Source organism: Nicotiana tabacum, chromosome 7 (assembly GCF_000715075.1).
Source record: "Nicotiana tabacum cultivar K326 chromosome 7, ASM71507v2, whole genome shotgun sequence".
Taxonomy (NCBI): domain Eukaryota; kingdom Viridiplantae; phylum Streptophyta; class Magnoliopsida; order Solanales; family Solanaceae; genus Nicotiana; species Nicotiana tabacum.
The window spans coordinates 166,001,557-166,027,947 of NC_134086.1; the positions used below are offsets into that span (position 1 = coordinate 166,001,557).

Here is a 26,391-nt window from a genome sequence, read left to right on the forward strand (position 1 = left end):
GACAGAAAAACAAAAAGTCCCCTCCCCCCCTTTTGAGAGTTCTCCCGCTATATATAGTCTTGGGGTTCTTGCTATCTTCTTTAGCCGATATACCTTCACGCTGTGACCATTTTTGTCTTTGCTTGAACATTGTTTTTAACTTAATGTACATTGTGGGTGCTTAGACTGAAGTAGGTTGTGGTGCCTCTCGTTATCCCGCTACTTAGGCGGGATCCCAACTGGGTCGGCTACTGTGGTCAGATTTTGACCTATATATGGATAATATACAAAATTAAAATAATTTTGGTAAATAAGTTTTAAATATTGTATAGGAAAGAAAAAACTCTTTTAGAATTAGTTAAATTATGACTCGTTTGTTAATTCAATGGGCTTTAACAACCAAATTGAGAGATCCCCGCACCATTGACGCACTATCAAGTGGAGTGTAAATGTGTAATTGAGGGATAAATTTTCTGTTTAATGAATCTTTAAGCGTGGTTTTGTGACTGGGAGATAAGTACGGGGAAAATTCCGTGAAACGCAAGAACTTAAGTGTGCAAAGTATAATTTCAAAAACTAAAGAGGTGGCGGGTAAAATTTTATCAAATTGGGGCAAAATCAAAAGGCGCGGTCTTTGCCCTTTAGATGAAACTTTTAGTCTTCTCGTGGAAGCAACCATCAATGGCGAAGAGCCAAACCTCAGTAGGAAGTGAAGAGCCTTCTTCCTCTCGCCCATGGGAATCTTATCACACAGTCTACACCAGCGCCAAAGCTGGTAATTTTGATTATTTTTTTTTTTTTGAAAATTTAGGTATTTCCAATCATTTTAATGTAATTAATTGCTAAATTCATCTGTAGGAAGTGTAATTTCACAAATTAAATGTTCCTGGATAGAGAGGAATGCATAGCGAATTGATTAATTGATTTATTTGACTTTACTTGTTTAAACCACTGTCAAAATTGTGCTGGATGATTGAAATTGTAGGAATGGAAGGAGTGGACAAGGAAAAAGTGCAGAGGATAGTGTATGAAATGAGTAAAGGGTCAAAGTATTTTGAGAATGAGGAAAAGAAGGAAGCTTATATGAAGCAGAAAATTGAGAACATGCGTGCTCAGTACTCTAAACTTACTCCACAAGATATATCTCATCATCAGAAGGTAATCTTTTATGTCAATTAGGAAAATGGTTATGCTTCCAATGTGTCACGTGGGGACCTAATTGTCTATTTCTTTCTATCTATGTTCTCTACACACACGATTTGATGTGTATTGGCTGCATTGAGTGTCTTTGACTGGGTATCCATGATAAAAGGTGTAATGCCAGTGCGATTAAGGAAAAGCGATTTTAAAGTGTAGGATCAGTTGACTGCTGCCATATAAAGTTATTCCAAGTTTGCAATTATGAAATTCTAAATGTAAGTAGAATGAAATTCAGTTAGTTTTACGCTCAGTGGAGATATGAGAAGGGCTGGGTGTGGAAAAGAAAAGAAACAAAGATGTGCGTGGAAGTGTTTTATGTAAGGATTATCATGAGCTTTATCTGACATTGAGAATTGCATGGTACTTTTCACTATGGGCATGGCCTCATATGGTACTATTGAGGCTTCATCTGAACTTAAACAGAAGTGCTGTTTTACAGTTCGCTTTTCTTGAGCTGGCATTGCCCCATCCCTAGTGAGAAATTTTTTATTACTTCTAAGTTTTTTAAATCTAGCATCTCATTATTATTAAATGTCACGTCAAGGGCTCAGAATTGGTTCACTATAAAATTAATAGTTGGAAGTAGTTGTTTGTTGACAATAATCCCATCTTTCCATTGTTGCGTCTTGAGATCATCTGCTTCTCTTGCATTGTAGCTTTGGCTTTCTTTTTCCCCTTTTCCCTGTTAGGGTACAAGGTGGCTTTAACTGCATATGCAAACTTTTCATTATTTTCTTTTGATATGAGATTAACTATCCTTTTTTTTTAACTTTTGTCTAAGAATATTATTTCTTCTTTTTTGCCAGATGGCTGACAAAAGGATTTTAGAGCTAGAAGCCACACGTGATTTGTCAAGGATTTGGCTGCATGTGGATATGGATGCTTTTTACGCAGCTGTTGAAACTTTGTGTAATCCTTCATTAAAAGGGAAGCCAATGGCTGTTGGCAGCATGTCCATGATTTCCACGGCTAGTTATGAGGTTCGAATTTCAGATGAAGAGCTTTTAGGTTAATTGAAGATGCTTGCTGCACGAATGTGGCTGGTGGATATTCATGTTTAACTCATTTATAGTTTATCTTTCAGATTCCTATTTTGTGAAGTTTGTTGTTGTATTTTTTCCTTTGTCCTTTTTCCTTTGTTGAAACATCATGAACTCATGCTTTATAGGCCCGTAAATTTGGTGTTCGTGCTGCGATGCCTGGATTTATTGCACGCAAACTATGTCCAGAGTTGTTATTTGTCCCTGTAGACTTTCAGAAGTATACTCATTACAGTGACTTAACAAGGAAAGGTTGCATACTGTATTTCTAAGGACTCCGCATATTTTGATTGGTATGTGCCTAATTATTTGGATTATTAACCCATCTCTTTTCATAGTTTTTCAGAATTATGATCCGAACTTTCTGGCTGCTAGCTTGGATGAGGCATACCTTGATATTACTACTGTTTGCGAAGAGAGAGGCATTACGGGTGGAGAAGTTAGTCTACAGTAGATTTTGTCCCATCTTTATCTATTTCCATTAGAATTTCCTCCCTATCTTATGTGTCCCTGCTTTACCTTGCCCTTGACTTTGTTTGTCGGTAGTCTTGTTGATCCTCCTTTTTTTGGTTGTTCCACTCCTTTAAGGTGGCTGAAGAGCTCAGACAAAGTGTACACCTTGAGACAGGTCTCACGTGTAGCGCTGGAGTGGCACCAAACCGCCTACTTGCTAAGGTATTGGAAATGAATTATTTTATGTTAGTTTCCTGTCCTCTTATGAAATGAATATTGCGTTTTCTACATAGACCATTCTTGAGGCATCTACAGGAGGCATTAGTTTCTGCATTCAGGCTATGGGCATCATCCAAACTAGTATGTCTGGGTATGCCTCACACAGACTAGGAAAAAATTGCATTATAATTTTCGAAAACTATGAGAAACGATAGATTGAAATTTCAACTAATTAGGCACAGTCCACCTATTCGTACTTTTGTATCAAAATGAAGATGCGGATTGCCGAATAATAGCTTCTCTATTCCTTCTCACAGGTTTGTTCGGATATCAACAAACCTAATGGCCAGTTTGTTTTGCCAAATGATCGAAGTGCTATCATGACATTTATTTCTTCACTTCCAATAAGGAAGGTATTGAGAGTAGCTGTGTTTAGGCTCTTTGGTTTGTGAAGTATCTTATTCCAATTAGGCAGTTCAGTGCTGCTTTTACATTTTCGGATGTAGAATTATAATCTGACATTCAGGAAACTATGTACAGATCGGGGGCATCGGTAAGGTCACCGAACGCATTTTAAATGATGTCTTTGGAATAACAACCTGTGAGGATATGCTGCAAAAGAGTAGTTTCATTTGTGCCCTGTTTTCTCGTTCTTCAGCAGGTTTGTTAATGATATAATCCATATCTTCCATTTCCTCTTAATCTGACAAAAATACAACCTAGAACTATTTCATAGAAATTTCAAGCTCGATTTGAGCTGTATACTTTGATATTCTGTTGTGTTTGAGAGGTCTTTTTCAAAGTTGATTAACTGGCGTGGTCACTGCTTGTTTCCTAATTTTGCCGTTCGTACTGTTTATGATGGGTTCTTCTGTATATTGACAACATTTCATTTGCCTCTTTGTTGCAGACTTTTTCCTTTCCGTCGGTCTAGGGCTTGGCGGAACTGATACTCCTCAATATAAGATGCGAAAGAGTATAAGTAATGAAAGAACTTTTTCAGCCACTGAGGATGAAGCTTTGCTTTTTCAAAAATTAGGTATGGTTTTAGGCTTTCTGTTGGGATTTCTGCTTGCCCGGCCTATAGATATGTTTTTTCCCTCTCAGGTTTTGAGCATGGAGAAATCTTTCTTCAGCCGGAACTTTTGCATGTGTTTTATAATCATTTGGTATGATCTCAAGGTTAATTTCGTCAACTTTGGCTTGCAGTTGATCTATCAGAGATGCTTTCTGCTGATATGATAAAGGAGGGTCTTTTTGGGCGAACATTGACGCTAAAACTGAAAACCATATCCTTTGAGGTACTTCCAACATTTTGCTTTAGTGACTTCTATTACATAAATTCAGGTTATTTTTATTTAAAATTAGCTGATATATTCGAAGTCTCCAGGTTCGAACTCGAGCGGTGACTTTGCCTAGTTACATATGCTCAAGTGAAGAAATCTTGAAACATGCTTCAAAGCTGCTGAAGGCCGAATTTCCTGTTTCTTTGAGACTCATGGGTGAGCGGTTCAACATTGTTCAGTGCTTTTAGTAAATATGATGTCTTGTGTGGTTTCCCTTCTCTTAATTGCTCAGTGCTACAAATAAGTTGTGATTGTTTCTTTTTTCTTTTTAACTTTTTTGGTGTGTGGGGGGTTATCTGATTATTGTGTTCTGTGGAATGGAATCAAGAATGTGCCTCAATTAAAGATGCAAATTCATGTGTGGCTGAAATCATCTAAAAATCAGGCGAAGTATCTGTAATAATTTGTATTCCTTTGTTACCAAAATACACTTCAAAACATTTTTTTAGAAGATTATAAGCTGTCTTGATCAAACATTGGTCCTGCTTTTACATCTTGGGGGAATAAAACCATCTTCCTTCCTTCTGCGTAATTACTGCATATGGAGAAGGAGCGAGGATGTTGAAAACAAAGTGTTAAAATCTTCAATACACGATATCAATTGAAAATCGGTAGCATTGTGTAGCTTGCAGTTTGCAAAATCTCTCTCTCCAAAACTTTTTGAAACTCTACTATCAGATTAAAGGGGAGGTTAGGGCTGCTAATGAATACACATTTGAAACCCATAATTTCCCATGGTGAAGAAGGATGAGATTATGAGGTGGAGCAAAAGAAGCAATTATAGAGAACAGTCTCATAGATTTTTTTGATTCCTTAGGTTATTTGGATTTGCTGTTTTATTGGTCTTATTTTGATTTATAGGAAGGGATTGATTTTAACCCTTTTTACAACTGTAGAGGGGTATTGTTATTTTGTGATTTGCCTCTTTATTCATCAGACTTTATCAAACAATTTTTAGATGCTGCCCCACTCACTTGCCGGTTGCCATGTTTCTATAACTTTTAATTGCAGTTATTGGTTAAACCATCCATTTATGAGTATGCTCTGGGGAAACAAAAAGCCCAAAACAGAAGCCAACTCCATTTAAATTGTTCTCTCTTCCCTGAGCTAGAAATGACATGTTCAGTTGTCACTCTAGAATGTTGTGTTATTTGACTGCAAATTTCCAGCATGAGGCATTTTGACTAAGCAATTGAACTTTTCCATCAGGACTTCGTATGTCTCATTTCAGTGACGACAAAAATGGCATTCCAGCTGATCCTACTCAAAAAACCCTTTCTGATTTCATTCTTTCCGGAGATGCTTCTGGAGGAAAGATGAGTGATTACAGGCCCTTGGTTTTTGATGTTTGTGATAATACTTTCTCAGTTAATTTGAATTGTTGTCCTACCTACTCTGCTGAGACATCTTGTGATCTGCGTGACTCGTCAATGGAGAACCAGACATCAGATTCTACTTTCAGTTGCAGGATATTAGGGAACATTAATGAAGAATTGAATGGAACTGTTGTACCTCAAAGTAGTGAACCTGGAGCTAAGGTATACTTTCCCCCCTAAAGAGCTAAGGCATACATATATCACCAAAGAAAAAGTTGTGATTCAAATAGTGTGATTTTTAATTTTCAACATGTGTTTGAATTCAGGTTCATGAACCAACAAATACTGATCATAAAATGAAGTCTGAGAAGATCGACTCTTACACAGGTCAATTGGAGGCATGCCACCGGGATAGTTGGAAAAATGGTTTTAGCTGTGTGGCTGATGAAGCAGGGTCTATATCAGATCAGAAGCAATTCTTTGTTTGGGTGGATGACTACAAATGCTCTATTTGTAGTATTGAGCTGCCTCCAAGTTTCACTGAAGAAAGGCAAGAACATTCTGATTTTCATCTTGCTGAAAGGCTGCAAGGTGAAGAATCAGGTAACAACCACAGGAGTTTCGTGCGACAACAGAGGTACCTTCTACTTCATGATGTTTATGATACAAGAATTTATTTCCCCATCCTGCTAAGCGCGATTGTTTCGAGTATATTTCTTTTCCTTTTGTTTTGCCTTTCACTTCTCGGTATTGGCTGTGTCGTCTCATTTCTTTTGAATTCTTGTTAGGGCTGCCCAAAAAGGCCATACTGGAAGCAGCGGTCGGCAGAAAAAGAAACAGAAATCATCTCCAACTGCTAGCAAATATGTACCAATTGATGCGTTCTTTGTCAAATCAAACCAGAACTTTTGAAAGGCATAAAATAGTGAAAATCTATTTATTCAGAAAATAGCGATAAATCTATTTCTTTATCCATGTATTCTTTGTATATAATCGTGTAATCCTTGTATATAGTAAACAGATGCAACAAGTGTTATAGTTAACTTCCAAGGGAGTAGATCAGATTTGCTGACATAAACCAGCAATGTATTGTTAGTCTAATTCGTGTATTATCTACAATACAATGTCCTCTTACGTTGCTCGTGTTCTATTCAAATGATATAACTCTCAGTTATGGTGGAATGGTGCACTTTATCAAACCCGTGACGACCAATTTTAAAAAATAAAAGTACATGGCGTTTTTTTTTTTTGGCGATATGGGAATCAGAAGTTTCCCAGCAAATTTATTGTGGGGGGAGGGGGGGGGGGGGGAGTTATTTTCTGAAAATTCCTCAAGTTTACGCTACTCGGACAAATTTCCGATATCTTACCGTGCTTTGCGTTTGCGATATTAGGCCACGTTATGTTTAAATCCTGTTCTTTGCTTTGCTTAGGCAAATAGCTTAACCTTTGGACTTTCCCTCGGCTAATGGTTTTTTTTTTTTTTTTTTGGATGAACTAGTGTTTTTGGGAAGGTGATATTCATTCACTTTTACAGATGAGAGATCATATTATATGATTAATTGGGATATATGAATTGATGCTTTATGCACAAGAATAAAATGTTGTGATTAGTAAAAAAAATTCAGTCATAGTTTGTCCTGTTATGATTATTTGAAAGATAATGAGTTTACATGCTCCGTAAATTCTTTCTTTTGCACAGATTGCCGTGTTCAAAATTGAAATTAAAAAGTAAAATTGATACGATGTAAAAACGTATTTTCTACCTTGTTATATCATCATCCGCTACCTCCTATTCGCAGCCCTATTCTATCCCTGATTCCCTGCTCTACTCTACTCGAAAAATAGGAGAAATATATAAATCTAAAATGATATCCAGAGAGAGAGGAAAGAAGAAAATTTTAGTACTGTTATGTCTACTTTGTAAGGGATTCCACAATTTCATAACTTCAAAATTTTAAAACAATGAGTTCATATCCATGCACCAAATGCCCAATTGCTGTTAGAAACTCCACAATTCAATCCCCTCATCCAAGAACACCCACATCTAGGAATAAAAAAGCTTCTTATCCTTTCAGTAAAACTAAATCCCTCATCTCCCAGATTTCACTCTCTAGTAGCTGCTCATCCTTCAGTCACCAAAGTAAAGCAGATAATCTCAACCAATGTCTAGCCGAAACAAGAACCTATAGTTCTATTTCTGAAGACAAATATCCCACTATGTCAGAAATTATGGAAGCATCAAGAGCCCAAAATCTTGATCTTCAGCTTCAAAAATTGGGACCCTTTTTTAGAATAACAGCTAGGAGCTTAAAAACACAAAGGGAGCTTGGGAAAGCCGAGGGTTTGATAAGGGTGTGGTTTCAAGGTAAAATTCTACACTTGGATTCCATAAGACTAAAGAGAGAGACATCGGGGATGGAAAAATCAATATTTGGGATTGGCTTGTTTATTGGAGCAGTTGCAATTAGGCATGGTTACGATTCTGGTTGTGGAAAAGCTGAGTTGCTGGCCATTTATGACACTGAGCTTTATCACTCCAAGGTCATTCACCACCCCCTCTTCCATTTCAGTCACAATTTTTGAATTCATGATTTTATTGCATAAAAATGTGTTCTTTGGTGTAATTTTCTTCTTCTGAGTTAGTTATCCTATTGATGCATTGTTTCCCGTCTTTGGACTGGGACCTTAGAGCTTTCAACAACAATTAGGGTCTGGGGAGGATAGTGTGTACCCACACCTTACCCCTGCTCCGACAGGAGTAGATAGGCTATTTCCGAAAGACCCTCGGCTCAAGAAGACGGAAAAGACGAGAAGAGAAGGGAAGGGAAATATATTAGTACCATCAAATAGAAACCAAATAAATAATAACAACTTCACGAGAACTAGAAAATAGTTGAAATGCAATAACAAAATCAGAAAACAAGCCCCAATGTTATGAAAAACATAAGGATAATGTGAAAACAACATGAACCGCTAGCAGTCTAAGACCACCCCTATCGAACTAGCCTCACCCCTGGACTCGACTAGGTCTTAACCTACAACCCTAATGCTCGACCTCCACACCTTCCTATCAAAGGTCATGTCCGCGGAAATCTACAGCAACGCCATGTCCTATTTGATCACCTCTCCCCAATACTTCTTAGGCTGCCCTCTACCTCTTCTCGTTCCCGCCAAGGCCAAACTCTTGCACCTCCTCACACCGGAGCATCAGGGCTCCTCTTCCGCACGTGCTCGAACCATCTGAGTGTCGCTTCCCGCATCTTGTCATCCATAGGAGCCACACTCACCTTCTCCCGAATAACTTCATTCATAATCTTATGCATCCTAGTATGTCCGCACATCCACCTCAACATCCTCATCTCTGCCACTTTCATCTTCTGGATTGGGACCTATGAACTTTATTTATTTATTTATTTATTTATTTATTTTCTACGAGGTTTGTTTTCACAAATCTTGGAGTGAAATGGCTGAATAGTGCGGAATAGATAGATTCATATAACTGACCCAGTTAATTTAAGATTGAGGCTATTGGTTGGTTAATGGTCGTTTTATAGAAATAAAATCAGGAATTGTTCTAAAAATTGAATGAGAGCCGTTAACTAATAGGAGTAACATTTTAATGATGGTTCCTGTAGAAAACTATAGTGTACAACCTGATGGTGATTCTGGTTCTCTTCCTATTAGATTTTCTTTATGATCGAAAAAATCTCGAGGGCCAATTGGTGCACGGTTTGAAATTTAGTGGATAATGGACCAATCCCTCTATCTTTCTCCACTTAAATTTCAGATTTTTGTCTGCATGAGGATCTGAACCCATGCGCCTAATTCACGTATTACACACTGTTCTTACCACTAGATCATGGCCCTGAAAGCCTCATTAGGTGCTTTTACTTCATCATATTAGGTATCACATTTATTGATGTTTACTTTCTAGTTTGTGTTGCTTCAAGTAGAAAAGTGGGTCTCATCTTTGGCTTCTCTTTCAATGTAACAGCTTGTGAGGTTCTACACAAGGATTGGTTTCAAGTCAGTACACCAAGTTACTGGAGAATCACTGGGAGATGTTGGTCACATGTTGGTCTGGGGTGGCGTAGGAACTCGCATGGATGCAGATATTGAAGATCTTCTTGTCAAATGGTGCACAAGATTTAAACCGAAGAGTTAAATTGACTCAAGGATCTCAGTCTCAGTTTTCTTTATAGCACAATCTCTTTTGCCAAAGTTTGAGGTGTATATATGAAAACTGACGATGGGCTACCACTATCCCATCACCACAGACTTCTCAGCTGTGAAATGACTCCCTAATAATCTGAATACTAAAATAAGTGTAGTTTATGTTTTTCTTTTCAAAAGAAGAGTTGTTTCTGCAATATATCAAAATGACGAGCATTTTCACCAAACTTAAAGATCTATAGGATGATGATCTACCAAACATTGTGTGTTTGGCATTTGTATTCTTATAACATTTGTAGACAGACAATAATAATAAACCCAGTATAATTTCACATAGTGGGGTCTGACGAGAGTAGTGTGTATGCAGACCTTGTCTCTACCTTGTGGATAGAGAGGCTTTTTCCGATAAATCTTATAACATTTAAAGAGACCAGGGGGAAAAATCCAATGCCACAATATTAGTTTTCCAATCAAAACGCAACTTTTATCTATCCCTTTAGAAGTTTTTAGGTTCGTCTAAAATAAGGTATGATGCAACAAGATAAAACTCTTAGTATTACTACGTTTTATCTCGTGGAGTATTTGATTCATAAACTGACGGACCCTTTTTTTTCTCCTCTCCTTAGTTTATGAGCAAAAGTGGTGTTTGAATTTGAATTTGGGTATAGTTTTGACATAATTAAGTTTGAGTCTGGTTTTCAAAAAACATCTTGGCATACAATACAAGTACTTAAGTTCATCTACCATTTTTCATTTCAGGACTTCACTTATAAATGCTGAAATGAGAGTTTAAAAAAAAAAAAAAAAGACATGTAAAAAGAATAAAAATTAGGGATTTTTACCTACCTATACTACATATGAAATTAATTTACCTTCCCTAATCAAGTTTTAACTTAATTATATGGTCATATATAATTTACCAATTATATACAAATTATTTTTAAATGAGTATACTATGTAGCCTTTTAATTTAGTAAATCGCAAAAGATTCTCACAATTTCTTATTACCCACACAAACTCCAATCTTTCTAAAGGATTTTCCTCTTTCCCTCTTTGAAATCAACCCTCTTTCTCTACTAATTCTATAATGTTTTTCTTCTAAAACTCATAATTTTTTCCAACAGTGGCGACGAAAGGGGTTAATTTTTTATCGATTTGAATTTTGCCATGGCTGAAGTTTGGAGCTTTTCTGGGCCTCCTTATTTCTTGTTGGTATTCCGATGGCGGGCTAACAATAGATGTATATTAATTATTTGGCTAGATTGTTCGAATTTAATTATCAATCAATAAATTTTGAAGGTGTTTGACTAGGCTGGACATAATTTGGTAAATACCGAATTACCGTACCGAAATCAAAAATTTTGGTATTTGGTATACGGTATTTTGGTATTTGGTTTAAATTTTTTTAAAAAAATTGGTATTAGGTATGGTATTTGGTATTTTAAGATAAAATTACGAAATACCGATGTCGTACCGAAATATATATTATATTACACAAAACATATTATCAATTATAACATAAATATAAAAAAATCTAAAATTTTATTTTCCTTTACTCTCAAAGTTCATCAATTAACTCTAAACAAGCAACAAGACACTTCTAATGATCAAATATTCTTTTATGTACAATTTTCTCTATTTGAGTCCTTATTTGCTAGTTTTGGACAAATTTTTTGTCAACAAACGTTTTGAGTTTTTTGTATTTTTGAGTACTTTAATTAAGAATATTAGAGTGTATCTCTCTATGCACTAGTTAGTATTCAAACCGAATAAAACGAAGTTACCGAACCGAATAAACCGAAAATGAAAGGAGAAAAATCGAACCATACCGAATTTAATTAGGTACGGTATTGGTATAGGATTTTAAGAAACCGAATACTGAAAATACCAAACCGAATACCGTACCATACTGACCGACGGACAACCCTATGTTTGACTCTCCACCATTGACAAGCATTAATTCGAATTCGAATTTTCAAAAAAATATTTTTTGTTTAGATAGTGTGTTATTGCAAATGATTGGAAATATTCTATGGAGTTTATATCTCGATTTCGAAGGTATTTGGTGAAGATTAGATTTGATTTGGATGGATTTTTATATTGAAATTCGAAGAAGAAGTAGAAGAACACCACATACAAAATATATACAATTATATACAAAATACATATTGTATAAAATTTGTATGAAAATTGTATTTAAGTTGTATGATGTTGTAGTTGTGTTTAACTGGGTAAAAATGATGTATGAAAGTTGTAAATAAGTTGTATACTGTATAATTAGTTGTATGATTTATTTTTAGTATGTATGTTGTTGTAGATATATCAAAATTTGTATTAAACTTATATGAAATTTATTTTTATTTTGTATGTTGATGTACCATACATTATTATTTTCTTAAAATATGTAATTATGACAAAGAGAGAGAAGAGTTGCTCTAATTATGGATTAAAATAGGTAATACATAACTAGAAGGAGTCTTATTTAGATGGAAGGACAATTAGAACTTCATTTCCTTCAGTTACGCCCTTTTCCAAGCAAAGAATCCCCTAATTTAAGGCACTAATAATAAATTATATATAAATTATAAGAAAAACTTATTTAGGGTGTGTAATATATAAAACTTGAATAATTTTTGTAAAAAAAAAGTTTCAAATGGGAAGGAAAAAATGTAAAAATTGCACGGGACGCCCTATTTGGTCGCCCCCATTTAACCTATACCCATTTTTTTTAAAAAGTTTTAACCTGTACCCAGTTTTTAAACAACTTCAGCCCCTTTCTTCTCCTCCTTCGTTTTCTTCGTTTTCTTCTTCTTCTTCTTCTTCTTCTTCTTCTTCTTCTTCTTCTTCTTCTTCTTCTTCTTCTTCTATTAATAACTGAAAGACACTATGATTAATTCTCTAATACTACCACCATTCCATATGTTTGACCTAATTAAGCAGCCTTCAATCAATTATTTTTTGTGTTTATCCTATTTCTCAGCCACTGTTAGTCACTTTTCTGGCATCCTAGAAGTTGAGCCATTGCCACGTTGGAGTGTTTCTTCTGCATTGTTACAAAAGGCAGATACAATAGGATTCACTGCATTGTTTCATAACTTCAATGAAGTATTTCTGTGGTGTGATTCCTGATCATGCTCTTCTATGTTTCAATTTTTGGATGGTGAAAGTTGCTCGTTGGAAGTAGGCAGCTGAAGCGTTAGGTATCTGCATGTAGATTTGAAGAACGACAACCAAATGGCAGGAACTGCTAAAACGTATGCTTTGTATGTCAAATCATGCTGAAGATGCCACATTGTTATGTTTTGGCGAACTTCAGCTCTAGCCAGTTACAAACGAAAACTTCAGCTCTAGAGCTGAAGTTCGTCAGTTACAAAAACAAAAACTTCAGCTCTAGAGCTGAAGTTCGCCAGTTACCTAGAGCTGAAGTTCACCAGTTACAAAAACAAAAACTTCAGCTCTAGAGCTGAAGCTACGCGAAAAAGTGGGTACACTTGCAATTTTTTTTGCAAAGCGGGCACAAGTTAAAACGTGACCCAAAAAGCGGGTATAGATGCAAATGCCCCGGAAAAAATCCCTAAAAATTAAGTGATTAGTTCATAAAAGTTAAGCTCTTTAATTTGGGAGAAAATAAAAAATAGCCAGATTTACAACTGGTCGTTCAAAAATAGCCCAATTTCAAAAGTAATCGAAATTTAGCCATTTTTCATGTAAAGATAAATCTGAGTGAAAATACTGTTCAAAACCCGGAAAATATGCCAGTATATTATACTGGAGTTCCAACAAGTATAATTGTCCAGTATAATATACTGGAGTTTGGAGCACCAGTGCTCCAGTCTCCAGTATATTATACTGGAGTCAGCAAAGTATACTGGTCCAGCATATACACAGGAGCACCGAACTCCAGTATATTATGCTTGACCGGTCTTTGTTGCAGTAAAATAGTGGCTATTTTTCATTGATTTCATAAACGCTGGCTATTTTTGAATGACCAGTCTGAAAACTGGCTATTCCGTGCTATTTTTACCTTTAATTTCATATCCTAAAAGCAAGCCCGACTAACTATGGATCAGACGTTAAAGCCCACTAATATTGGGCCCATCACTGCATCATCGACCCGAATATATCTAGTTAATACATAAAAATCTACCATCTGATTTACTTAAGCTCCCATGTAGTAGAATTTTTAGCCGTATTGTCGTCTTTGTTCAAGCCCTAATGTCGTCTCGTCGAGAGGGCCGGGATTCTGACTCGAAACGTCACCGTTCCCGATTCGATCAAGAACCCAGGTAACACATTTGGGAACTTATTTCCACTTGCATTTCGAGAAGAATTACAAAATACGCAAATGAGTTTTACTTTTAAAAGAGATAAGGAAGAAGAAAAAATTTGATATTAGTTTGTTATCTAGGAATTTCAGATGCGGTTAGAATTTCCTGTGGTTATAAAGTTTTCTCCTTTTTTCTTTTTGTATCAGTGTTCACATGAAAATTAGTTATGTGAAATTGAGGTATATGTTCAGGACTAAGCTTAACGGACCCCTACCTTGGCTATTGGTTACGTCTGAAAGACTGAAATGAAAGGATTGCTAATAGGAAAAATAGTGGAGTGAGAAAAAAGAACCTTTTTTGGTCTGAGTATAAAGTTTATTGAAGAAAAATAGTAGATGGATTGATGTATAAAAAATCATTGGACTGAGAAAAAAGAACCTTTTTATGGCCGTTGAAATTTAAAGCTTACGGACAAAAAATGGACGGGTTGCTGTATGAAAAATAATGGAGTGATAAAAAGGAAGCATTGTTGATTTTGAGATTTAAAGATAGATATATCTTGAACTACTTCACAACTGGAAAGAGTTAATTTTATTTTGAAAAATTGGGGTTCTATTTTATTAACATTTTGTGCTTTGTTTGGAATTTTACTTAATCTGTAAATGCTGTGTGTTTCGGGCATACAAATCTCGTGTGCTATTAATCTGTATCATATTTGTTCTTGTTAGTCCAAAGAGATCTAGGAAGCACAGTAGACCAGAAGCTGAGAGGCCACCTACCACACACAATTTAGATAGTGGAAACAATTCAGAACGAGATCTAAAACACCACCGCAGGCTGCAAGATGCTGTGCCTCTTGATGCTTCGTCAGCACAAGATTCCAAGTCAGAAAGAACTGCGAAGAAACCATCTGAGAATGTAACAGTTAAAGATGATGGGATCAAAGAGCTGTCTGATCACAATGAAGGATCTCGCCATCGATCATCCAAAAACTCTTCAAACCCAACAGAAGCACCTCGTTCTACATCATATTTTCAGGTTTCTGTGTTTTGTTGACATCATTTTCCTTCTCGTGTCAGTTTGTATTAGATTATGCTTATGCACTATTGGCACGGTAGAACTTTGATGACCAGGTTCTTTGGAGAGGTTTGCTCCTAGAACTCACTTGAAGCACGCCGAAAAACTTAATCATAGTTCCTATTTCAAGAAGAAAAAAAAAGAACTTGATCATAGTTTCTTTTTTCATTCGTGTGCAAAATTTGGATACCGCCACTGGTGTTGGTGGAGAGGGGTTGGGGAGTGGAATTCAGCTTAGCTAGAGAACTAATGAAACCAGAGAATCCTTCTTTTAACTTTAATTTTTTTCATTTATATTTTTAAGCAGTTATATTTGATTTGATTTGTCTGTATCTAGATAATTTGGTGTGTTCAATTTGAGCATCGTAAGAATAATGTTGCTTCGTTCCTTTCCTCCCAGTTCTTTCTTATTACTCAGCCTCATTAAGAAACTACAATTTTAATTCTTAAAGAAAGAACAATGTTGCTTAAAAATAAAATATATATGCTATGTATCAAAAAAATAAATAAAATAAATTACAGCTTCTGAACTTGAGTAGACGAAGATAGATTTGCCTCAAACTAGTGCATTGATTTTGTTTATCTGTTTTTGTTCCTTATATTGGGGCTGATGTTGTGGGATTGTTCAGCCTGTTGATTCCAAGTAGATCCGTGTATATAACAATGTTAGACTTGCCTGTGCATGTCTTATAACAGCACGATGAGCGTGGTAGTGCTGGGCAAGTTGATCGAAGCTCCAGGCATAAGGCAGCAACTGGTGAGTTTCCACATATTATCCTAGCATTTTGATGAGTATTGAACTTTCCATTATTTTTTTTCCTTTTTCTTTGCCGAGGAGCAAAAGCAAGGATTGGACCGTTGTATGACCTCTAACTCTTGATGTCTCACTTGACTTGGTGATCAGATCTTTATATTCTGTCATGAGAGACCTCTTTATCTATTGCTTGGTGCTGTGATAGGAATTTAAATTTGTTATCAGTACGTTATTATTTTCTTTTATAATGGTGGTTTCCATGCCAGGTTTAGCGCATCTCAATTATTGCACCGGCTACCTGCTACCTCCCACCAGTATAGATATTTTGCCCACCAAGACTTAGGCAACGAAGATGAAATCACCTAGTGTTTTTTTTTTCTCTGCTAGAATTTGAATCCTTGTCTCCTAGGTTTGCATTCACTTCATTGGTCACTAGGCCACGCCCTTGGTGCAAGTACCTTATATTCTTATTCTGCTAAATCACATGATCTTTGAAAAGCAGGAAATGCCTGATAGCAGAGTTAGCTAAAGATATCTGTGAAAAACTTTTCTTTCCTACCTGCGTGTTTTTTATTTGGATTTTCCTACCTGCCTATTACAAATTATTCACAACATATAATTGCCATCTTATGTTTCCCGTGAAGAGCGAGGATGGTGGAAAGATCCGAAAGGGCACTGGAACAGAACGACAACAACTGATAAGCAGATGAATGATGAGAAGAGCAAAGTTTCAGGCAAACAAAGTGATGTTTGGCGCCATGACAGGTACTTCGAAGTAAAGGAAGATCCTAAACCACCTGTGAAGAAAAGGTCATTTAGGGAAGAAAAGATTCCAGTGGATACTGAGAAAGTTGAGAAAGCAGCAACGGAGCTTGTTAAGCCTAATCCTTCGCACCCTGTGGTAGATGGAGGAAGAAAGAATGAAAGAGCTGAGCACATGTCACGTCATCCTGGTAGATATGAGAGACCATTTACTGGTGAGAGGGATGCAAACAGGGGTGAAGCATGGAGGGGCAAGTTTCCACCAAGAGACAGGTATCACGGCAATGGTGACTACAGGGCGCGAGATAGATTCAATTCAAGGCAAGGACATTATCAAAGTAAGGTGGCTGAGAAGTGGAAACATGATCTTTATGATGAGGCCAACAAGAGTCCAACTCCAAAGAATGAAGACGATCAAATAGCCAAAATTGAAGAACTATTGGCTTCGTAGACGCCTCATCCTGCGATGAAGTGTAGTAGTTTCCTTTTCTTTTTTTTCCTCAAAAAAGCTAGGGGAAACTATTACTGATGATCAAAGCTAGTGTTGTACAATCCACTCAACTATGATTTTAAGCAACTCAAATCTTCATTAGTTGCTTGGATTTGTGTTCAGTTTACTCCTAGTTGATAAGATTTTAGCTGTGAACTTGAAGGACGTAGCTCAAGATACTGTTTTTAGTTGCATTTTGGGAACATTGATTAATGAGGCACCAAAGATTGACTACAACATGGACCCATGTTCATTTTGGATTCTTCTGTTCGGAATTATTGAATTCATCTTTGGTTAATGAAGTCTGAAGGAAGACTGCATACAGCATTATCTTTGCATATACCACTTTCTTTGTAGTTCCCACTTTCAGTCGCCCCTAATGCCGAAGTTAAGTTCAGATCTGTGATATCGACCTCAACCCTTGCGGAAAGAAAAAGAGAAAGAAAAGTCGACATGAACAGCAAAGGCAATTGTTCAATTAGTGAGGAATCCTGTTGCACTTCTTTAACAAAATGCAATATATAAGTAAATAAAAGTTAGATGACTTTCACTGTTTCACATAATATATAAAAGTTAAATTCTCTTCCCAACTCCTTAATTGAAATTATGAACCGAGGTTCCTCCAAAACCTAAACCAAGAAAGGCATGGTTGTGATCATGCTAATATGCAGCTTGCGAAGATTAGGTGAGGACCTTGAGCGAACAACTGAATACAGAGATCTCAGGTCATATGTGCAGGCCAAAACTAGCTTATGATGTCTTCTGATTCAGGTTCGTACAAAATATTTTAGTGCTCACATCTCTTTGAACATATTCTTGTACACGTCTGCCTCTTCACTGCAATTTCTAATAAAAAAGTTTCTATGGCAAAACAAAAGAAACATTAGAAAGACAGCTTGTTATGTGTCGTATACATCTTCCTCGAGCCTGTGATGGGCCGTTCACATCTCCCCTTCAACTAATAGCAGGGACCAACGTCAACTTGCGGTCAAGACTGAAAGCTACATATATCCTGTAGATAGAGCTGCTATTCGTCTCTCCTTTTAACATAGAATTTCTGAGAAATAGAGTTAAACGAACCTTCAGAAATAAGTCGTACAGATAGTACTTTGGTCATGGTTAGATTCTGCATGCATCACTACTGTACATGGGTGATGAATGCCTTATCCAGTTTTCTTTTTATAAAAAAAAATACTGATAAAAAATAAAAAGAAGAAAGAAACAGACTTCTTTTACAACTGAATTTGGTATCACATTTCTGTGAATATTAAGCCCTGATCAAGTGGTTCCTGATTGAAAGTTCAATCTAATTTAGGAACAGCCAAACATAAAAGGTACCTTTAACTCTACTGCTTATGGAGATCCTCAATGTCTGTTAGAGGAGCTGCACTGCTGATGGAGCGCTTATCTGGTAGATTAACCACCAATTGACCACAGGCACCGCTTATATCTCGGCCCATTTCCTTGCGAACAGTTGTGCGAATATCATAGGTATCCCTCAATATTTTCTGAAACGTGGTGACTTTCTGATTGGTACTGGTACTGAAATGACTTAATGATCCAATTGGATTAAAAGGTATGAGATTCACAACCTGTGAGAATATTTTGAAGTCAATGCAAAGCGATTGTTACCAAATTTTTTGCGACTAAAAGACGAAATGAACTGTTTAGCTATATAGCCCCCCACTGTCTGCTGGCTGATCAATATAGTCTCTCTCTCTCTCTCCCCGTTTTTTTCTTTTCCCACCAAGTAATGGTTTCGTTTGGAAAGCATCCACGGATACAGCTCAAGTGCGTTAAGCATAAATTAACCCACATACATACTCACATCCCACCATTAGGCATAATCTATATAATATTCTTAAAACTCACCACTTGAAATGCTTCTAGCAATTTCCCGAGCTGATGCGCGCGCTTCTCCTCATCATTTACTCCATCAAGCATTATGTATTCAATAAAGATCTTTTGCTGGCTACAAAGAAGGCAGATAAGATCTCTCAGCAACTTGCCAAAGCTACCAAATTGGTTATCATGGACATTAAAGATAATTTATGTGCCTTAATTTATGCCACTCTTTCCATCTTGGAACAGTCCAAAAATGTATGATACATAAATTAAACTAAAATCTTAATCTCCATGCAACTCAAATGGCATAATATAAAATGCGAAGGAGGGAGTGAATGCTACTGAAATATAACAGGGCAATTGCAGACAACACCTTTTCTTTTGATATTCCTGCAGTGCATTCATGAGTCTTTCCAAAGGAAAAGCTCTTGCTGCAGGCATTATCTGACAACGGATTTCTTGGACTGGTGCATGCAAAGAGACAGCCAGGTTCACATTTGGGACGTCATTGTGGAGCTTGGTGATGGCATGAATTATCCCGACCTACAAAACATTTAATTGGTTATATTGATGTTCATGTGATCTATAAAAGAATGCAACTAAACAGCTAATTATGAGAAAGTGATTTCCTGACATGGGGAAATTGATTACAAAAAGTACCAGAACAAGTATATAAAAGTGAGTGTGCCTCAAGAAGTCAAGGTGAGAAACCATACAACAACGTTGTAACTTGAGAGGAAAAGACATCACAGGGTCATTCATACCGTTGAGACTGTAATTCTCCTAGGAGAGAGCTGAAATGGAAATGCTGTCATGACTCGTATGGCATCCACCAGGGCAGAGTAGTTATTCAATGGTTCCCCCATTCCCTGTCCACCAGTTGGATGATAATGCAACCAAAATGAAGACTCACGAATGTGTAGAGTCGAAACAAATTAAAAAATAAATGACAGAAAACACTTATAGTGAACCAAGAAAGTCAAAAAACATGAAGAGATCCAAAATTCTTAGTCATTTTGACTGGATGATTTCAAATTTGAAAATCTATCTAGATATTCCCATAAAAAACACAAGCATTAGGCAGCTACCAGTAAAAAACTACTATCGTCTGTACTTCAAGTGCCTCAATGTTTATTTAGATGACAAACTGTTAACTTCATTTATTTGTTTACCTATTTATTTGATATGGATGGCTTTTTAAATTTTTTGGACAAGAAAAGAGAAAATGACAAAAAGGATATAGCTTCTTAGTAATAGAAGAATGTCTCTGTAGTTGCATCATTATCAAGTAACCTCAACAAGAAAGCTCAATACAGCAACTGAAGCACAAGCATGACCCATACAGCTGAACTAACCCATAAATGGACACAACTTTGGTGCCTTGAGTGCCCACCATCCCGTTCCTAACAACCATACTAAAGATGCATAGACCAAAAACTGTTACATTATTCTAAATTCTGTCTTTTCTTCTTAATCATGGATGTCATAAAGTTGCAGAGAACGGAGTGAAACTGAGAAGAGAGAGACAGGGTTTCACGTTGTGATAGAGCAAAATGAATAGCGGCACTTAGAACTTAGAACCCACTTCCCTCAAATCCTAGATCCACCATTGAGTAAACAACAGCTATTATGGAGAAAACCAATTCTGCAGAAAGGGGAAAAGAAATACCATGAAAACAATATTACGGATGGTTGATAAACGAGAGGCATGGACCAATTGTTCAACTATCTCTCCAGAAGACAGGTTACTTTTGAACCCCATGCTTCCGGTAGCACAGAATGTGCAGCCCATTTTGCATCCAACCTATAAGAAAAGAGTGTCTGGTCAACATAAAACGGCTTTCTAAGAGAACAAAACATAAAATACTTAGGCATGCCAAAAGGAAAACATAACTTGCACCTAACAAGCAACAAGCCTTTTACTAATAAATAAATAGAGCTAACGAAATGACATGCCTGAGACGATATGCACAAGGTTGATCTTGGTCCTCCAGGACGAGGCTTTCCATTATATTTCCCCAAGCGCGTGTCGTATCTCATAACCACAGACTCCACAAATGCTCCATTCTAGCATTTAACAATGTCAATAGGATATTTTATCAGAAAATTGATGTCAATGTGATATGCTTGTAAAGCCAGAGTTTTATGTATAGATACTATAAACGCCCTTTTTCTTAACAAGTGGATAAAATCAGAAATATTTAAATCACAAAAAAGAGCACACCAACGCCTCACACCTTCTAACAAGTAGTATTAGAACAATAGTAAAAAATCAAATTACATAGTACTATTCTCATCTTTGCGGGAGGGGGGATTATAAAGGATTAGTTTTTGGTTTATTTCCAAATAAACGGGTCAATAAAACAAGGTTATGTCCTCTTTGGTGGATAGAGTTGCTCGGTACTTTGTTGGGATTAGTCAATGTGCGTCCAAGCTGACCCCGAGACCACCATGATAAATTAAAGGTTATGCCCTCTTTGGTGCTTTTGTCAATGAATTGCCTTTTCTCTTACAATATATTTTGAGCGTGAAATATGAATTTGACAAAACTTATTAAAAATGATTGCGGGCTAGGTCAGCTAAAAAGTAAAACCTGGAGCTTGATGAGGAGCTTGGTGGTGACACCGTCGTTGGACTCCAAGACAGAGTGGACAACAGAAGTTGTAGTTCTGAACTTGGAACGAAGCAAAGTGTAAGCCGAGGAGGGCAAAGATGGAATATCTTCCCAATCGCAATCTGGGTCCTGTATCACATACCTATTCATGTGTATAATCATGAGCAAAACAAAACAAAACAAAACAGAAAAAATTATAACTTTTGTGTTATTAATAATAAGACACATAAAGGAAGAGACGGATAAACTTACTTCCAAATAAGAGGTATGAAGCGAGTGTTGATACTGGCCTTGTCGAATTCAGCCCTGATTACTGAAGCATCGAACACTGATTTTAGTGCCATTGCATTCCTGCACTTGACCTTACCAGTAGTAGAAAAGAAGCTATTCTTTCCTTCAATTCAATTGGGGACAAGGGCAATGAACGATCTGCTAACGCCGGCGTTTGCCATCGGCAGAAAGACTATGGTTTTGCTTAAATGCCATGTCATCCCCTTAATGTTTGAATTTTGACATATAAACCTATTAAGTTTTGGATAGGACATTAAAACACCCTAAGACTTGTTCCAAATTACTGATTACACCCTTTGGGAATTTGTGATGTGTAATTCCACCTTTAAAAAAAAACTTACTTCTTCAATTTCCTTCCTTTAATTTTCACCCTTTCAGAATTTGAATCTCTCAAGTTCTTCATACTTTTCAGTTTTTTCAACCAAAAAAGTTAGGGCTTTTGCAAATGCGATAATTATCAAGCCAAATATATTAGTTTGACACTCCATGATATACTTTTTCCCCAAAACTTTCGTCCATATTTTGATTGCCCTGAAACAAAGTTGCATAGAGAAGAGAGAACAAATACTAAATTTTGATTGCATTAATTGATGCTCTAATCCTGAAATAGATTGACATAGGGGGTGTCAATCGATATTTGAAAATCGACTAAACCGACAAAACCGAACCAATTTTTAGATTTCTTTAAAGAAATCGTATGTTTTTATATAAATCTATAACCATACCGATAATTAGAGTAGATCGAACCGTACCGACTAAATTTTACATGTGAAAAATTTATTTATATAGTAAGTTTAAAACTAATAAAGCATTAAATTTTTCATTGGGCCTTGGAATTATGAAAATTGTTACAAGCCAATAAGTAATTAAACTCAAAATACTAATTCCTAAAACCTATTATGCTACTTATACTTAAACTAAGCTATTTCAAGTATCTTTATTAGCAAGACACAAAGTATTCTAGCGATTATGAGTAGCAAACTACAATGTATTGAATATGTTTCTTTCCATATAATTTAGATTTATCGTTTTGTATATTTATGTAGACTTTATTCTTGAGTCCCAACTTGATTAATAACTTTCCACTCGTGTGATTTATATTTTTTTGTTTTTACTTGGTTTCTTTTACGTTGCTATCGAATAGTTGTGTATCTATACTCTAGCCATCTTTCATGTTTTTTAATTCATTATCCTTTAAACAATAAAAATGTCTAGAGAGTTTTGTTAAGCCCTATAAAAGAACGTATGTTATTGTATTCTACTTTTACTGGTGAATTTTACATGATATTTAAAAAAAAACACCAACTAATGTTTCTCAAGGAACAGCAGCCACGCGAGATCACAAATAGAGAAAATATGAAATTAAGTATTTGTATATTTCTTTTTTCCACGTTACCAATGAAGCATATACTGATTATAGTTTTTGTTCAACAAATAGTGAAATCACAGGGCTGATATACATCTGTAATGTTTTTACTATTTATGGATTAATTGTACCTTAAACTATGAGAGAAAGCAATCATGTTTCCTATGTTTAACAAAATTAACAATTAAAAAAGAATCTATTATTGCTCGCTTCAGTGCCAATTCAATATATTGAAGGCAATAATAATAAAAAATGACTTTTTAAGTACAAAATTAGAAAAACACTTGAATAAAGAATGGCATGTCAGAGAGAATAAAAGTAAACGGATAGAGCATAAATTAAAATTTATAAAAGTTCTTAGTGTATTAAGAAACTATTGAAAATTGAGCATGAATATCTTTAATGACGTTAGACAAGGAACCAAGAGAAGCTGCAAACCATCGATAAAGAACAATTGATAACTTAGCTTTTGCTAACTCAAAATTAAAGCTTAGTTTAGGAAAATAACTTAGTTTACTATTTTGTCGAATGTAAAGTCTTTTTTAAAGGGTAAAAAAGGCGAACGATATTTTAATAAGGGTATTCATACTTTTAATATAGTATAGATTACTAAAGCTTGAGTCTTAAGTTATTACTGAAATTTGTAACTTTTAAGCAAGGTTTTAATTTATTTTGGAAGTATGTCAATGTATATTTAGCAAAGTTAGAGATTACTTTCTCAAATATATCCCTCATTTGTTAAGAAAATAATTGACATATCAACCTGTTAAAGGAATAGATTTTGAGAAGCAATTTCAACTTTGGTAAGAAATCTTATCTTAAGAATGGACTAATGGCACGAAGGAATCATGAAATTTATTTTTTCGTTTCTTAATTTTGCACACATCCAACCCTTTTGTCAGATTGTTATACCGTCATACTTCAATAAAATAAATTTTTTAGAAAAAAATCTGCTCAATGTGTAATAACCCGCAAATGACACAGGAGATATAAACTGTTTTAGGCGACGAGCTCTGACAGAGAAGACTGCTAGTAAAAGGAATCCAAATTATGAATCATTTAAAATGTTGGAGGCTGGACTTTAATGGCTACAATTTTCCTTCAAAAATGATGGCCAAATTCTTTCTACATCCTAATTACTAGTATTATATTTTTTAAGTTAAGAAATTTTTCACTTACGGAACCTCTCGCTCGTTAGTTTATTTTACAACATTTCGTTTTCCAACAATACGGAGTCACCACAATGTGGTATCTTGATAAAACACCCAACTCTATTATGGAGTCTCAATTGAACTAGCAAAAGAAATGATACGAGCTGCATAAGATAAAGAAAAAAGAAAGAATTGTTAACTAGGATAGACCTAAAAAATCATTAAATAACATAAAAAGCACACAAGTTTATATATTCAAACAACAGTATGTATTACAAAAGAATCAAACAAATATTGCACATGTACACTTAATCATCTTGTCTAGATTTTAAAGAAAGAACACAACAAAGTACAAATTATTCATCAGTATTTTTTTTTAAACGTAATCTGTAGCATCAGAATTTCCTATGGCGGAGATTATCAACTGTAGTAGTTCCTTGTAAATTGCTCGTAGTAGTCAATCTGTTCGAAACAGGAGAAACCAGAGAAGAAGCTCTGTAATTGAAGCTTTTAGGCTGGGACAGCTCCAAGAAATCAACGCTAACCGGAGGCTGAAACTCTGATCGAGTTCTCCGATGAGAAGAGCCCTCTATAGAGTCAGCTCCGACGAGCATGTGGTAGCTCCGGTTAGAGGTATCGGAGAGACACCGGAAAGTATTGTGGTGAGGCTTCTGTTTCTTCATGGCGTGAAGGAGAAATGGGATTAGACCTTCCATAAGGATAAATATAGTAGCTTTTCTTCTTTTGAATGGGTGAGTTTTGGATGTTGTTTAACTCAATAAGTTTTGATGTAAGAAATGGGAATGGCTGACATGTATTTATAGTGGAGAAAGTCTGCAGGAGGAGGTTTCATGGATATGGATAAGAATAGTCAGCAAGGTTGATTAATGCAAAATTGTCAAAAGTGATTCAATAGAATGATATTATTAAGTATAACCGTTGAAGAAACTACTTAGATTGTATAACAGGGAAAGGTCACTAATATAATCTGTGGGCAAGCAGAATCAAATTGAAAAAGACTGTATCAATAACGCGTAGCAGACAGTTGGAATCCACTAATTTTCAAGTCTTGATGACATTCCTTTTCATTCAACGTGCCTAATTAACTCCTTTCAATTTCTATGCTTTGACTGAGGCACACAACAAGTTGAACGCAGAACATACCTTCACTGGTTATAATTCTGTTGAGGTACAACCAATTCATCACTAGTTTCAACTTTTCAAGCTTGAATTTCCTTATCCTTTACACAGCAACTGGCAAGTTTCTTATAATCAAGGTAAAATTCGTGTTTTAATCATTACTAGGCATGTGTTAAATGTTTAACCGATGTTTATGTAATTCGTCCAAAATTTAACAGGTTAGGTGAGAGATATTTAAAGGGCAAATAACAATGAGTTGGATGCAAATTGAATCATTATTAAAGATTTTATTGAATGGGTGAAAAGTATTCCAACATATTGATTTCCAACCAGTAGGTTAAAGGCCGTTAAGTTACTTATCTACCCTTAAAAAAAAGAAGTGACATAATCTTAAAGGGAACGAGGGACAATCTTTCTTTGGTCAAGTTGTAATTAACGAAAATTTGTTTGAGAAATGATTTTGAGTTGAACGACGGTAAAGCTGTGAGCAATAGATCATGTGATCGAGTCGTGAAATCAGCTACTAATACTTGCATTAGAATATATTACTGTGTAACTTTGTTGTATTTCACTTAACAAACGGAGGCAAACCATATGGAGAGTCTAGGGCCGGCTTTAATGTATTATCTAATAAGACTTGTGTCTTATGCCCCCAAATTTGGGGGCCTCATTTTTAAAAAATAATCGGTTTATAGATATTTAAAAAATTAATATTTAATATTTTTAATACAAAAGTAGATTTTTTCATATAAGTGATCTTTTTTTTTTAGATATATAAATAAAGTAACTATTTGGCTTACTTAAAAATGAGTAAAGTAATTATTTTTCCTAACATGTGAAGTGGAATTAAATTAACAAGTAAATCATTGATGTTGTCATAGCAACTAAGATGTTTGATTTCTTT

At 35.7% G+C, this 26,391-nt stretch overlaps 4 protein-coding genes across 4 annotated transcripts; 3 read left to right on the forward strand and 1 right to left on the reverse strand.

Moving 5' to 3' along the window:
- Positions 1–599: 599 nt before the first annotated feature.
- LOC107785261 (DNA polymerase kappa-like) lies at positions 600–6,685 on the forward strand. Its single transcript, XM_016606523.2, has 14 exons — positions 600–754; positions 965–1,137; positions 1,986–2,159; positions 2,348–2,471; positions 2,558–2,658; positions 2,808–2,894; positions 3,209–3,304; positions 3,432–3,552; positions 3,802–3,930; positions 4,101–4,192; positions 4,282–4,393; positions 5,447–5,775; positions 5,880–6,190; positions 6,342–6,685. Exons 1-14 carry the CDS (start codon positions 625–627, stop codon positions 6,463–6,465), a joined length of 2,103 nt encoding a protein of 700 aa, XP_016462009.2. The 5' UTR covers positions 600–624; the 3' UTR covers positions 6,466–6,685.
- Positions 6,686–7,381: 696 nt separating this feature from the next.
- LOC107785262 (uncharacterized) lies at positions 7,382–9,936 on the forward strand. Its single transcript, XM_016606524.2, has 2 exons — positions 7,382–8,097; positions 9,551–9,936. The coding sequence occupies exons 1-2, from the start codon at positions 7,519–7,521 to the stop codon at positions 9,719–9,721; spliced, it is 750 nt and encodes a 249-aa protein (XP_016462010.1). The 5' UTR covers positions 7,382–7,518; the 3' UTR covers positions 9,722–9,936.
- A 3,942-nt stretch (positions 9,937–13,878) lies between these two features.
- On the forward strand, positions 13,879–17,188 carry LOC107785264 (uncharacterized). Its single transcript, XM_016606526.2, has 4 exons — positions 13,879–14,015; positions 14,726–15,035; positions 15,771–15,831; positions 16,473–17,188. The coding sequence occupies exons 1-4, from the start codon at positions 13,945–13,947 to the stop codon at positions 17,039–17,041; spliced, it is 1,011 nt and encodes a 336-aa protein (XP_016462012.1). The 5' UTR covers positions 13,879–13,944; the 3' UTR covers positions 17,042–17,188.
- A 625-nt stretch (positions 17,189–17,813) lies between these two features.
- LOC107785263 (uncharacterized) lies at positions 17,814–22,363 on the reverse strand. The gene is made up of 9 exons (XM_016606525.2): positions 21,792–22,363; positions 21,519–21,681; positions 20,882–20,992; positions 20,595–20,729; positions 19,690–19,794; positions 19,299–19,468; positions 18,953–19,052; positions 18,419–18,672; positions 17,814–18,137 (listed from the first exon to the last, which is right to left on the reverse strand). The coding sequence occupies exons 1-8, from the start codon at positions 21,881–21,883 to the stop codon at positions 18,427–18,429; spliced, it is 1,122 nt and encodes a 373-aa protein (XP_016462011.1). The 5' UTR covers positions 21,884–22,363; the 3' UTR covers positions 17,814–18,137; positions 18,419–18,426.
- Between the last annotated feature and the right edge of the window lie 4,028 nt (positions 22,364–26,391).

Bases quoted from the DNA above. Each gene is read 5' to 3' on its own strand.
- LOC107785261 (XM_016606523.2), top strand. From the start codon at position 625: ATGAAACTTTTAGTCTTCTCGTGGAAGCAACCATCAATGGCGAAGAGC. The intron at 3,305-3,431 runs GTATTGAGAGTA...AACTATGTACAG, and splicing joins CTTCACTTCCAATAAGGAAG to ATCGGGGGCATCGGTAAGGT. The intron at 4,193-4,281 runs GTACTTCCAACA...CGAAGTCTCCAG, and splicing joins TGAAAACCATATCCTTTGAG to GTTCGAACTCGAGCGGTGAC.
- LOC107785263 (XM_016606525.2), bottom strand. From the start codon at position 21,883: ATGGCACTAAAATCAGTGTTCGATGCTTCAGTAATCAGGGCTGAATTC. The intron at 21,682-21,791 runs GTAAGTTTATCC...ACACATGAATAG, and splicing joins TTCATACCTCTTATTTGGAA to GTATGTGATACAGGACCCAG. The intron at 20,730-20,881 runs GCATGTCATTTC...CTTTTCTTATAG, and splicing joins CCTTGTGCATATCGTCTCAG to GTTGGATGCAAAATGGGCTG.
- LOC107785262 (XM_016606524.2), top strand. From the start codon at position 7,519: ATGAGTTCATATCCATGCACCAAATGCCCAATTGCTGTTAGAAACTCC. The intron at 8,098-9,550 runs GTCATTCACCAC...TCAATGTAACAG, and splicing joins CTGAGCTTTATCACTCCAAG to CTTGTGAGGTTCTACACAAG.
- LOC107785264 (XM_016606526.2), top strand. From the start codon at position 13,945: ATGTCGTCTCGTCGAGAGGGCCGGGATTCTGACTCGAAACGTCACCGT. The intron at 14,016-14,725 runs GTAACACATTTG...TGTTCTTGTTAG, and splicing joins CGATTCGATCAAGAACCCAG to TCCAAAGAGATCTAGGAAGC. The intron at 15,832-16,472 runs GTGAGTTTCCAC...TTTCCCGTGAAG, and splicing joins CAGGCATAAGGCAGCAACTG to AGCGAGGATGGTGGAAAGAT.